Below are 14,170 nucleotides of genomic sequence, written 5' to 3' on the forward strand. Positions count from 1 at the left end.
ATTTTTCAGCAAAAGATACCCTTAATTTACATCAGTAACCCAAACACTGTAATATGTACATAACACCTTTTTGGCAGCACTCTGAGCAGCTCATACATAGCTGAAAAAGCAGTGAGGAAAGCCGTCGGAATTTGTATCAACATTATTTTGAAATATGGTGAGCAAAACAAATTGCCTGTTTGTTGCATTTGAAAGGTACATTTTTCATTCTAGCCTGATTTTTCAGAATTGATCATTGATAATCTAAGATATTTTACATATATGGCACTAACTTTTGAAGGCCAGTGGCTTTAATTCCGTATTAAGTATAGAAATTATTCTAGTTTTGTTAATTATCTTTGGTAGTGATAGACCCCAAAATAAAGAACTAACAATGTAGTTATAACATTGTCACCTTGAAATATCTTTATTAATGGGATACATTTAATTGAGTACCTACTGTGAATGTAGGCACCTTGTGATATATGCTTTGGCGTATATGATGCCCTGGTTTTATGTGAAGATTGAATTTGTAGATGGACTAGCAGAATACCGATGCTGTTTGTATAGAGCCTACTGCTACATTCAGAGCTGCGAGCTACATTACTTCTGTGTGTGCTGTCCCGTGAAGTCCTGAACAAGACCTAAACCCTTGTTCGCTTTTTCGTAGAGCAGAGAGGAGCCTTCAGGGGAAGTAGAGGTGGCCGAGGTTGGGGAGCACGAGGAAATCGTAGTCGGGGAAGACTCTACTGAATGAGAAGTCACAGTCTTCAGCATTGTCTTGAGCTTAATATACTTAAATTCTACTACTCTACTCATTGGATTGCCGGGGATGTCCCTTTAAAAAGACTGCTGCCTTCAGCTAAAAACTTAATGTTCTTTATACCTTTGTATGTATGATCTACTTTTGTAACAGACCATGGTTGTGTCCAAGGTAAAACCACAGCGATATTTTTGGATGCTTTGTCTGCAATCTTGACTTGTTTTTGCAATATCACCATTATTCAGACTTCATATTGTGAATCTTTTAAACATCTTGATAATTTGTTATTGAGAGCTATTCAAATCTAAAATGTAATAAAATTCAGTCTAGTTCTGATAACTGGTAAAGATCATCAGTTCTGAAAGGTTACTGACTTCCCTGTCCTCTCTGTCTTGCCCCCAGCCAACATATGGAGAAGAGTAATGGTCAGTCTTAACATTTTATTTTCATTGTTATTTAATAAAGCCGCTAGGCAATGGTGCAGCATTCCTGGCTTCTGTCAGTAAAGCAAAATACTTACCAGCTTTCTTAAAATGTAGAAATGACATTACATTTTTAGGAGGAAGTAAGTTGCTTTGCACTGCTTACTTAACTCTTCTCCATATGTTGTGATATAAGTTTTTGAATATGGGATCTTACTATTTGCATAGAAATGTGTATGTATAATATACATACATACATGAGCATATATCTGTGTATGTGTGTGTGTGTGTATATATATATATATATATATGCATGCTGCGAAAGTTGACTACACAACATAAGTCATTTTTTAAAATTCCAGGAACGGGTAGTCTTTGACACGGTGATTATCCTTTTGAGGCTGAATCCATTATTAACTTGTTATCTAGGTTTTCCTTCCAGTAGTGAGGGCTTTTGAGTCAGTTGCACTTACATGATTATTGTTATTTAAAACTAAAAATAAACAAAGGCTGCATTTTCAAAGATAAATTTGGAGATCCCTGTTGGAGAAATACAGCCAGAATATTGAATCTGATGTACATATAGGTTTCTACAGGATGAGATAGAATAATTTAGAATTTGGGGATTTGATAACCAGGGCAGCCCAGAAAAAGTGACTTGGTAACATGGTATACCAGTAAGTAAGGGATGCTCTCTCAGTTTGCTTTTGCCACTTTCAAGATTTTAACTTCTCAGGTTATTAATCAAAATTATTGTATAAGTTAGTCAATAGAGTCTTTAGGTTAAAACAACAGATGGGGGGTTTGTGGAGTGTTTAATGTCATGGGCATTTTTAGTAGCATAGGCCCTTTGCTCTGCATTTGAATGTTTCATATATTTTTGTTCCACAGTTAATCTTCCCTCCCCAAGTTTGCTATTCAAATCCAATGCCTGAGTGACATTTTCTAGTAGTTTGACATTTTTTTTTGAGGCATAGTTTGTGATTCCAATACAGGTGTCTTCATTACTGTTACCTCTATACTGGGGGTATAGGCAAAACCCCTTTGTTAGAATTACTGCACATGTGTATGGGGAAAATATTTTTTGAAGACTAGAATGATACAAGTGAGCAAAGGAAGTTGGTCAGCTTGACTATGGAGTGGTGGCAATAATCTCTAAACATTCCAAAAGACAGTGAGCTGAACCTAAGCTCCCTTGGAATCTGAGCAGACACAGGAACATGGAATTTCCATTTGAAAACTGTGACCAGGTAGCCTGGACCTCAACGGCAGATCAGCCAGTGGCCTAAAGCCATTTCAAGTATAGATGCTGTTTTGGGACAGTTATATAAATTTGAACATTAAGTGTAATTTTTCCTCTTTTTCTTTTTAATATTTGTAAACTCAAAGCTGAGCAGAAGTGACTTTACTTTCTAAAGTTTGATATTAAGTTGACTGTGTTTCTTCCTTTACCACCTCATTGTTCCCCTTCCCTTTCCTAAGGCAATAGTGCACAACTTAGGTTATTTCTGCTTCAAAACTTTGAACGAAAAACTTCATGCCACGAATTTTTTTTTCTTTTGCAAGACACCTGTATATCCCCTTGTTCAAATGTAAATGTTCCCTTATGCTTTTGAAATAAATTTCCTTTTGTAATTTTGTTTTGTGTCTTGTGTTACGATTATAACTTCAGATTCTTGGATATTCATTAAACATCTATTCATTGCTTCTCATGTACCAAACAGTGTGTTAGACCATGAAAATATAAAGATGGAAAAAATACTGCTCTGCTTTCAAGGGTTCAGTATTACAAGTTATCTTTCATTTTCAACCTTTTGGATTTATTTTTAGAAGCTAATACCCTTCTGAAGAAAGGATTTGGTTCTTTCTGTCAAAGCAAAACATCAGATACTTGCCAAATCATTATGAAATAATTTCTTCCCTCAAGTTATTATGTAAAGCAACTTCTTATTTTGACTCCCAGCCTTTATTTGTTTTCCTGAAGTAGTACCAAGGATGGATCAGAAAAAGTTACCTAAATTCTCTTGGTGATCACATCCAGTCCTATGTCTGTAATATCATCTACATGCTGAGGACTGCCAAATGTCTATGTCCATCCTTTCCTGCCTGGAGTTTCATAATAGCCTCCTGATTGATCTCCCAGCTATTACACTTGACTATAGCCTGTTCTAAACACAGCAGCAAAGAAACATACACTCTTCTACTTAAAGCTGTTCAATGACTCCTCGTTTTAGAATAAAAATCAAAAACACTGCCATGGCTTAAAAATTTCTGACCTCAGCTGCTGCTCTGCCCCAGTCAGTCAGCTTCATGCAGCTAGGCAAAGACACACTCCTACCTTAGAATCTGCACTGGCTGTTCCTTCTAGCCACATATCTGCCTGTCTGACTCCACCCCTTCGATTCCTCACAGATCACTTGGGGCCTCTCAAGGAATCCTGTTTAATACCGCAATGCCCCGTTCTACCCTGCCAAGACTCCAGAACCCACTTAACCTACTCAATGTTCTCTGGAGCATTTGCCAACTTCTAACATACTATCCTAATTATACTGTATATTGGGTTAGCCAAAAATTGCTTTCAGTTTTTAAGTAAAAATAAAAGGCATTTTTCATTTTCACCAAGAACTTTATTGAACTACGTATTCACCCTTTTATTCCACTACCTTCGGCCATTTTTCAGGCAACTTCATAATTCCATCTTCCCCAAACTTACCTTTTTGAAACAAAGAATTGTTCCAGGTGCCTTATACAGCCTTCCAGGGAATTGAAATTTTTTCCATTAAGAGAATTTTGTAAAGACCGAAATAAGTGGAAAGCCGAACGTGCAATGTCTGGTGAATACAGTGGACGAATCAGAACTTCCCAGCCAAGCTGTAACAGTTTTTGCCTGGTCATCAAAGAAACATGCAGACTTACGTTATCCTGATGGAAGTTTATGCGTTTTCTGTTGACTAGCTCTGGATGCTTTTTGTCAGGTGCTGCTTTCAGTTGGTCTAATTGGGAGCAGTACTAGTTGGAATTAATCACTTGGTTTTCCAGAAGGAGCTCATAATAGAGGACTCCCAATCCCACCATATACACAACATCACCTTTGGATGAAGACCGGCCTTTGGTGTGGTTGGTGGTGGTTTATTTCGCTTGCCCCACGATCTCTTTCATTCCACATTATTGTACAGTATCCACTTATCATTGCCCATCACAGTTTGTTTTAAAAACGGAACATTTTCATTACGTTTCAGTAGAGAATCACATGTGGAAATACGGTCCAGAAGGTTTTGCTTATGTGGAATCCAAACATCAAAGCGATTTACGTAACCAAGCTGGTGCAAATGATTTTCAACACTTGATTTGGATTTTTTGACTATGTCAGCTATCTCCTGCATGGTTTAACGTTAATTGTTCTCAATTAATGTCTCGATTTGATCGCTATCAACTGTAACTGGTCTACCTGACCATGGAGCACCGTCCAGCGAGAAATCTCCAGCAAGAAACGTCGGAAATCACTTTTGACACGTTCAATCAGTCACAGCACCTTCTCCATACACTGCACGAATCTTTGTTTGCGTTTCGGTTGCATTTTTTCCTTTATTGACATAATAAAGCATGATACGCCAAAAATGTTGCTTTTTTTTCTTCCAACTTCAATATTAAAATGGCTACACAAAAATTCACCAATTTTGATGTCTTTTTTTAAATACTGACATGACAGCTGTCACATACAATCTAACAAAATTATTTCGAATGAAGTTAAAGACAACTAAGTGCTACTAGAGCATCTTATGGGAAAAAATGGACGAGCCTTTTGGCCAACCCAATAATTTACCATATTTTTAGTGTCTCCCCCTGGTAGAATGTAACATGGCTAAAATGCCACAAAGGTAAGGATTTTTGCATTTTATTCATTGATAATCCCATACATCTAAAACAATGCTTAGTACATAGTAAGCTTTCAATAAATAATAAGTAGAAGGCAGTGTTTTATGCCGAGGATATAGTGGTAAACAAGACAGGCAAACTCTCATGGAGTTTACATTCTATTATGCAGAGGCTAATTAATAAGCTGATTTCAGAGAGTAGTGTTATGAGGACACTGAAGCATTCTAAGGTGATAATTTGTAAGAGCTCACATAGAATGGTTAGAAAAAGTCTCTGAGGAATTCATTTGAGCTGAGTCCTGGATGATGATTTGGAGCCAGCCTAGTGAAGATCTCAAGGAAAGGCATTTGAAATGGAGGCAACAAAACGTGCAGAACCCTTGGCTTTAAGAATACCAGGCTGTGCTAAAGAACGAGTTCTCAAAGTGCTTAGGTTCCTAATCTCGACCCCAGAACTCCTGAACTCACCTTCGAGGAACTACTTTCAGTAACTCAAAGGGCACATGCACTTTCTGATCCTGGGGCATGTTTCCTCTGTCTGGAAAATCTTTGTTCCCTGACTCTCCCTCTCCCATTCATCAGACTAACATTCCTTCTTCAGGTCAGACTAGATTTCACTCTCCCTGGGAAGCCTTTCCGCCCATGCTGGGCGCAGGACCATGTACAGGATGCTCCTTCAGCTCACTATCCTTCCTCCCCATTTTGGAAACCATAGGAGGAACTCAAATCAGTTCTGATGGGTAGAAAACAGCAAGTGGGATTTAATTCTAGCAAGTGTGATGGAAACTAAAACAAATGAAATCTAATTTATCAAAATCCTAAGAAACTGTAGATTTATTCCTAGAAGTTGTACATTTAAAACTAAATATAGCCACCAATAAGAAAATCAAGTAAAATTCTGGTCATCATCAAGAGTTGATAAGAGAAACAAGATCTGAGACAAAGCCTAGACAGACGACTACATACAGTTCCAGTTTGTATTCTTCAAGAAATACGTAAGAATAGGAAACAAGAAGAGCAAATAAAAGATGAAGGAATGGTATTTCTAGAAGGAAAAACTAAAACTTGGTATGCTATAAAGTGATGGATAAGATCAAAAAGCACAAACGCACTAAAAGGTTTGAATAGAATGAACTTGGATTTAATCACAAAATCAGGATACTGAAAGTTGGGTGTATGTGAGGGAGTAAAAGCTAGGGGTGGGGTGGGTATGACCTGTAGCTACTTACAGACTGAACAGTCACAATACAATTACTCCATAGAAACTGTTGCCCCCAAATGTATTAACAGCTGCAAAGATTTGGATAAATTAATGGCTGGTAAGTCTGTATCAGGAAAAGTCTTTTGAGGCTGACCATCATGTTATCCTCAGAGCAGCCCTAGTGTCACTGTGAGTTAGAATCCTGGGCTGATTTGACACTTGGTCTCCTCCAAAGTAGTCCTCATGCTTCAGACTGCCAAACTGCTGGCGAACTATTTCTAAATGAAATTACTACGTTTCATAATTTCTAATGAAATTACTATTTAGGTATCCCCTGTCTCTTCTTTGAAAACCCTCTTCACTTTGTGTATGGCTGCTGGGGAGATACACCTGGATAGCCCCTCCTGCCATAACCAGCCTCCCTCCCTATCCACCCTTTCAACCTCCACCAGTTCAAAATCAGTGAAGGAATTAACTATATGTAGCAGGCTGCCAATAATTCCTTCTATTCCCAATCAAACACGCTGCTTCACTTATCAAGATGAGTGTTTCCATTTCCCCTTAAATCTGGGCCAGGATTGTTACTTTCTTTGGTCAACAGAATGCAGAAGTGACACTTTTCTGGGCCTGGCCCTCAAGGAGCCTGACGGCTTCTACTTTCACTCTTTTGGAGCCCTGAGCCACCAGGTAAGAAACCTCTGTAACTACCTACTGGGACTGAGAAAGAGAGGCCCAGCCACCCCTAGCCATTTCAGCCACTCCAGGTAATCACTAGGCATGAGTGAAGCCATTTGGGAACATTCCAAACCCAGCCAGGGTCCCAGCTGTATGAAGCCTTATGAGTGACCCCAGCTAACAGCAGGAGGGGCAGAACCACCAGCTGAGTCCAGCCAAAAAATAGATAATAAATCATGGTTTAAAGCTTAAAATTTAAGCCACAAAGATTTACGTTGGTTTACTATGAAGCAAAAGATAATCATTTAACAGAATTTAAACCAGGGTGTTAACTCTCTCAGGAATATTTATATCTTAAGTATTTTCTCTAATAAATAAACAGTATAGAGATCCTTCACAACATTCAGATAAAGTGGCCCAAGAGAGGAAATTAATAATCCAGATAGATCATTTTATCATTGTCCAATTCCCAACTTCAAAAAAAATCTATAATTTGTAATGATAGTGATAAATTAAAGGACCTATGTGCTAAAATACTTTATGCTGAAAGACCAAATTACATGCAGTTATGGGTTTTCCTATCATTTGTTCAACTAAGAATTGAGTCACAGTTTAGAGATTATCAGCAATTTTGGTAACTACCATCTTATATTTCTACAGGTTTTATGTAAGCATGAAGAGAAAATATGTACTTAAAATGGAAAAAATATCAGGTCTTAGAACAATAGAATAAAAGAAGGGTAACAGGTGATCTATTTGGATGTAGAAAATTGGTAGCAACAATTTTATTTGGATTAGAAGTTTTCATTCACATAAAATGGGAAAGCTACCTTTTGGGGGTATAAAATACTAAACAAACTAACCACTTAAGTATGGACGCTTTATGGAAGATAAAAATACATTAGTATAGGAAATGCTTCCTGCCCTCAGATGCTAACAGTCTAACTAGTTAAACAAAGAGCTACTCAGGAGTTTAGCTGTTCAAAATGTACAAAGTAATATCACAAAGCAACATGGTATTAATTGTCATATTAGTGTTACAGAATTCAGAGGAGGCAAATAGAAGTTGACAGATTTTTTTTACAATCTGGGATTTAAGCTATACCTTAAATAATATATTTTAAAAGAGCAAGAGAGGGATTTTAGGCAAGGAACAGGATGAGCAAGAGCACTTCTAAGTGTTACTGTGTGATGCTTAAAACATGGTTCAGTAAGACTAGAAGTGTGGAACTAGGCAGTCAGGATCTGTGGCAGGCAGGATTCTAAGATGACCCCCCAATGATCCTTGCCCTCATAAAATCTTCTCCCTTGAAAGTGGGGAAAATGCGTGAATATGATATCATTCCTCAGTTTTATGTTATATGGCAAAGGGAATTTTTGCAGATGTCACTAAGGTTACTAATCAGTTCATATGGGGCTACTCAAAAGAGAGGTTATCCAGGTAGACCTTATCTAATCACATACATGCTTTAAATCTGGGCCTAGAGGTCAGAGATGGAAGAAGTCAGAGATATAAGTGATGGAGACACTTCCCTGCTTGCCTTGAAGAAACAACTGCCATGCTGAGAAAGCCACATGGCAAGGCATGGTGGGTGACCTAGGAGTTGAGAATGAGGACAGTCAGTAGCCAGCAAGAAAACTGGGACCTCGGTCCTATAACGGCAAAGAACTGAACTCTGTAAAAACTTGAAAGCATTTGGGAAAAGCTCCTGAGCCTCAGGTGAGATTGCAACCTTGGTATAAGCCATGTGAGACACTGAGCAGAGAACCCACACACGCCATGCCAGACTCTTGCCCCATGGAAACTGAGCTCATAACTACGTTAAGCTGCCAAATTTTGTGGTAATTTGTTACATAGCAACAGAAAACTAACAGGATCCCAAAGGACAAGGGTTATCATTTAAGGAAAATGAAGGTGGGCGGTACGTTAAAGCTATAGAAGTCACTATTCCGCCCCTTTGCAAGTTAACTTGTGCATGTCAAAGAAATTGCTGATGGCCAAGAGAGGTGATGCTGGAGCTTCTTTCAAACTCCTCACCATCCTTCATCCATGCTCAGGCTCTAAAGTTAGGTAGACCTGAATGCAGATCTGAGTTCTGCTGCTTATTAGCTGTATGATCTTGGCCAAACTACTTAACTAGCCTACGCCTGGTAAGTTAGTGAAGATTAATTAGAACTATGTGTGTACAGTGCCCAGTATGTATTAAACACTCAACCAATGTTAGATGATGGTGACTGTCATTATTTAGTAGCTTTATACACAAGTAGGGTTTACTTCTATGCCTAAAAATAAGATGCTGAGAACATACAAGAAACCTTTACAATTTGCCACCAATTTCACCTTTTCATGCTTAGCGCTTATTCTGCCTAAAACAGCACCTTTGCTCTAAGACTTTCACTTGGTTGGTCTGTCTCTTCTACACATGAGCCCTTACACACCCCCAATATCCTATATGTAAATTGTTACCTTGCCAGTATCCCACCAGACTGCACACTGCTCAGTGGTCAGATTTTCATACCCAGGGTCTAGCAGAGTATCAGGGAAAAAAAAGCAGGTAAGCCATACATTTTTAATGAAAGTAATGCTCATCACTTCAGTACTCCTAAGAAAAGCTGCTCTAAGAAGACATAAAAAGCCAGTACTGTGGTAACGGCTTCCATAGCGTGAAGTGATGTTTAAACACTTGGCAATTATTTGTTTTCTTGCAATACACCTGAGTAGGGAAGTGGTCAGGCATAATTCTCATCTTACTTTTCCCAAAGAAAAAACCCCAAAGCATAATGAATCTAAACATAAAATGACACATATAGCTAGAAGGCAGCCCTGACACACCTAAAACGACATAGCTAGCTAGAACCTAGAAGCCAGGCTAGTCTGCTTGGCCTGCGTGTTGATGCACTAGAAGGAAGTGCTTCTCAAACTTTAATGTACATACCAGTCACCCGGGCTCTTGTTAAAAGGTAGAATCTGATGGGAAGAGACAGAAGAGCCAAGAATGTGCTTTTTTTTTTTTTGCGGTACGCCGGCCTCTCACTGTTGTGGCCTCTCCCGCTGCGGAGCACAGGCTCGGGACACGCAGGCCCAGCGGCCGTGGCTCATGGGCCCAGCCGCTCTGCAGCATGTATGTCCTCCCGGACCGGGGCGCGAACCCGTGTCCCCTGCAGCGGCGGCAGGCGGATTCTCAACCACTGCGCCACCAGGGAAGTCCAAGAATGTGCTTTTTTAATAAGCTCCCAGGTGACGCCAATGCTTCTGGTCTCCAGATTTAGACCTATGATGTTCAGTAAGGTAGCCACTAGCCACACGTGGCTATTTAGCCCCTGAAATCTGGCTAGTACGAATTTAGATGAGCTATAAGCGTAAAATGCATACGGATTTCGAAAACTTGGTACAAAAATAAATATCTCAGTAATTTCTAATAATAATTAGATATGTTAATAATAATCTAATAGATTTCACACTGAACTAATAATATACTGTATGTAATGGGTTAAATAAGATGTTATTTCATTATTTTTTTAATTGTGGTTCACGGCTCGCGTTACGTTTCTACTGGACGGCGCTGCCCTAGACTAACAACACTTCCAATTCTGAAGCTCCCCCTATTGTGAGGTTTTAAGAATAAAAGAGAACCTATCCCTTCCCTTAGATGTTTCGAAAGCACACCTTTTATTTTCCAACCATTTGACACAATCAGAAATAAAAAATTTTTTTTAAACCGAAGAGTTACATGTATATACTCTGAGCCCTCTCATTTTGGCTTAGGCTCCAACTGGAACACTACTTTTCTCTCCCTCTGGTTCCCACGCTCCGAGATCGTATCGCGCACAGGAAAACAATAATAAGAAAGCGGTCTCCGACCTGAAGCCAAATTGGGCCAGCGTCAGAGGCCGCGCTTCCCCGCCGCCTAAACCGAGCCCGAGGCCGAGGAAGCCGGTAGTCAGCGGGCAGCGCCCCCTCGGCTCCTCCTCCTCCTCCTCCAGCGTCGACCTCCCCAAGATGGCGAACGGCGGGGGTCCATTTCCGCTTCCGGTGTGAGCGCCCGGGCTAGGGGGGGGGGGCAAGATGGCGGCGGCAGTAGGGGTCCGCGGACGGTGCGAGCTGCCGCCGTGCTCCAGTCCAGGCTGGTTCCTCAGCCTTTCCGCCTTGCTGAGTGTGGCAGCTCGAGGGGCCTTCGCCACCACGCACTGGGTCGTCACGGAGGACGGGAAGATCCAGCAGCAGGTAGCGGCCAGGGTGTCCCTTTCCGCCCGCGCCCGCCCTCGCCCGGGGGGGATTCCCCGGCCCGGCCCGGCCCCTGGCTGTTTGGCTCCGCGCGGCCCCGCCCCCAGCCTGCAGTCCCACGGTCCCGGTGTCGCGGTGTGGGCGACACCGCCCTCGGACCGGTCCCCTTCCCACTTGTGTCCTGGACCTGGGCTCGGCTGCCTGCAAGTTCTCAGGCTTCCATCTCTGGGGCCGGGCGACTCTCCCCGGGAGTTCGGGTCCTGGGGACATGATCTGGCTCCCTAGCTTTAAATCCGGATTCATTAGTCCTCCTCTGGTGCTCTCTGGCCCACGCGTCACCAGCCCTCCCCGAGGAAGTAGAAAGCAGGTGGCAGCGCCCGGGTGTGCGCGAGTCCTAGGGAGGTGACAGCTTCGGCACCCCTAGCAGTGTGTCACCTAATGCTACTTCCCCCAGTCTCCTGTCCCACATGCTGGCGTTCGTGTCAAGCTGTGGTGGTTTCAGCTGGTACCGTTACCCAGGTCAGCAGGGGCTCATTAGACACAACACGCACACTCTCTTTGCGAAGGAATGCTTGAGGATGCCTCTGGTGGCGTTGCCTGTATCTTTTCAGCAGTCAACCGCCCTAGTATCCCAGTGTTCTTTGCATTGTTTCTTTACCTAGTTCCTGTGACCCAGCCCCTCAGGGAGGATATGCGATTTCCCGGATTCTTGTCAGGTTGAATTAATTCCTCAGAGGAGAGGCTGCTTTTCTTACATAACTTTCTGATGGCCTGTATTTTGTGAATGCTGCTGATGCCTAAAGAATGCGTGAGTGTGTATTCTGCTACAGAAACTTGATAAACTTAATGACTTCCAACACCTGAGAACAAGCCTATAAAGTCCAGCAAACATTTAGAAAGTGATCTGTGTGCCCCATGCAATTTAATTTAGCCCACCGATCTGAAATGTATTAACCATTGTTCTGTGAAAGTACTGGGTTGTATGTAATGAATGGTGATAGGAACACAATGCTAGGCTTACCTTTGTGTAAAGTGAGGTTCACATTTAGATTCACCATGTGATGGCAAATTTTGTCTTAAATATAATGAATGAGTAAAGCAATTTAAAAGTCAGCGTTGGTTTTGGTGAGTGGTTTTCAGTGTATATCTGAGAAAAGACTGACTCTGTGGGCTGGCATTTCTCTATACCTAAGTTACATTAGAAAAAAATTTCCTTTTCATGGCCATACCAGCTGAGATTTAAAATATGCATGTGTGTTTCAGAAACCCTAGACAACACTTACAAATTCACCTCTAACAGAAGATTGGAAATCTTGTGTGAATCCTGGTTGCTTCTGTCCTTCTTCTCTCTCCAGATGATGGTTTTCCCTGAGGCCCTTATGAAGGGAGATGTGGCGTTAAGTCCTGCTGCATTTTGGGGAGCCCTTCTATTGGCTCTTTTGCAGTATTGTTTTGGGTCACAGCTATTTATATTCCCTGACATTGACTTCTTCTCATTTTGATGTCCAGCTACTCAGCTAAGAAAGTAGCCCACCTGAAAAGTGGTAGAAAGCTGGTAGAAATGTATTTATATGCTGAACATTGCAAAGGGAAGGTAGAATCTGATTTGGTTTTTGTTTTTTAACACATTCCTTCTTTTTGCACATTGCGTACATATGTTTTGGTGGGGGAAAGGTAGGGGTTACTAAAAACTTGCTAGAGAAAGGGAGAAATCTACAGAATCTTCTGGATCTCTTCCAAGTCACTCCTACAGTAGGTAGTTAGGCTTAGAGTTAGGAAAGCAAGATTTCTTTACTACATGCCTTTTTAGTGATCCTCTTCGGTGAATTTTCCAGTACTTTGCTACATAACATTTACAGTGTAAAGTCCAGGCAACTACAAAATTTTATACCAGAAGAAATAAAGTTGGTGACCACAGTGTAACAAGAGGCCAGGGGAGGGAAGTTGGATTTAATCCGAGGGGAAAAGCACATGTAAATAAAGTAAGAGAGTTGGACCTCACAGTCAGCTTCTGAGTTCCACTCTGATAGCTCTGCATACATTACCCATGCAGCCCTTCCTGGCAGTAATTTGACTGCAGGCAGAATCCAAACCTCAATTTACATTGTGCTTAATTATCACATTTGGATATACTTATTAAAGAATTGAAAGGTCTCTTTAGTATGTGGATTTGGGTGTACTGCAGATCTATTCATACTTTCAGAGACATAACTAATTCAAATTTAGTATAGGAACTTCCCTGGGGGTCCAGTGGTTAGACCTTTGCTGTCCAATGCATGGGGAGCGGGTTCGATCCCTGGTCAGGGAGCTAAGATTCCACATGCCTCACCGCCAAAAAACCAAAACATAAAACAGAAGCAATATTGTAACAAATTCAATAAAGACTTAAAAAATGGTCCACATCAAAAAAATAAAGTAAAATTTAGTATATGTACTGTGTCTTACCAGGCGTACCAAATCCCTTGCTCCTTGTTTTTAGTTTTAACATCTGAGTGAGAACAGAAGTATTTCATTTTTTTGTCTGTGCTGCATGGCTTGCAGGATCTCAGTTCCCTGACCAGGGATTGAACCTGGGCCATGGCAGTGAGAGCCCGGAATCGTAATCACTAGGCCACCAGGGAGCTCCCTGATTTCATCTTTAAAATTTTTTTTTATTTTATACGTTTATTTATTTATTTTTGGCTAATTGGGTCTTCGTTGCTGCGCGCGGGCTTTCTCTAGTTGTGTTGAGCAGGGGCTACTCTTCGTTGGGGTGTGTGGGCTTCTCATTGCAGTGGCTTCTCTTGTTGCAGAGCATGGGCTCTACATACGCGGGCTTCAGTAGTTGTGGCGCACGGGCTTGGTTGCTCCGCGGCATGTGGGATCTTCCCAGACCAGGGCTCAAACCCGTGTCCCCTACAATGGCAGGCAGATTCTTAACCACTGCGCCACTAGGGAAATCCCCCAATTTCATTTTTAAAGTTGCCTAATATTAGGGAAAGGGTTAAGGGCAAACTGAAATAGCAGGTCTTAGAAAATACCTTTTGAAAC

At 41.3% G+C, this 14,170-nt stretch overlaps 2 protein-coding genes across 8 annotated transcripts in view; both read left to right on the forward strand.

Annotated features, from left to right (window-relative positions):
* Nucleotides 1-2,804, forward strand: part of API5 (apoptosis inhibitor 5) — a 36,909-nt gene extending 34,105 nt beyond the window's left edge. Inside the window, exon 14 of one of the 2 annotated variants that reach the window (XM_032640831.1) lies at nucleotides 650-2,804. In XM_032640831.1, coding sequence (XP_032496722.1) covers nucleotides 650-732 — 83 coding nt within the window. In that variant the 3' untranslated portion in view covers nucleotides 733-2,804. The remainder of the gene's footprint in view (nucleotides 1-649) is intronic. The other variant, XM_032640832.1, reaches the window with a different exon arrangement.
* An 8,142-nt stretch (nucleotides 2,805-10,946) lies between these two features.
* Nucleotides 10,947-14,170, forward strand: part of TTC17 (tetratricopeptide repeat domain 17) — a 167,884-nt gene continuing 164,660 nt past the window's right edge. For 3 of the 6 annotated variants that reach the window (XM_032640185.1, XM_032640183.1, XM_032640186.1), the window contains exon 1: nucleotides 10,947-11,140. In XM_032640185.1, the coding sequence (XP_032496076.1) occupies nucleotides 10,982-11,140 (159 nt within the window). In that variant the 5' untranslated portion in view covers nucleotides 10,947-10,981. The remainder of the gene's footprint in view (nucleotides 11,141-14,170) is intronic. The other 3 variants (XM_032640188.1, XM_032640184.1, XM_032640187.1) reach the window with 1 other exon arrangement.

This window comes from Phocoena sinus, chromosome 8 (assembly GCF_008692025.1).
Source record: "Phocoena sinus isolate mPhoSin1 chromosome 8, mPhoSin1.pri, whole genome shotgun sequence".
NCBI lineage: Eukaryota > Metazoa > Chordata > Mammalia > Artiodactyla > Phocoenidae > Phocoena > Phocoena sinus.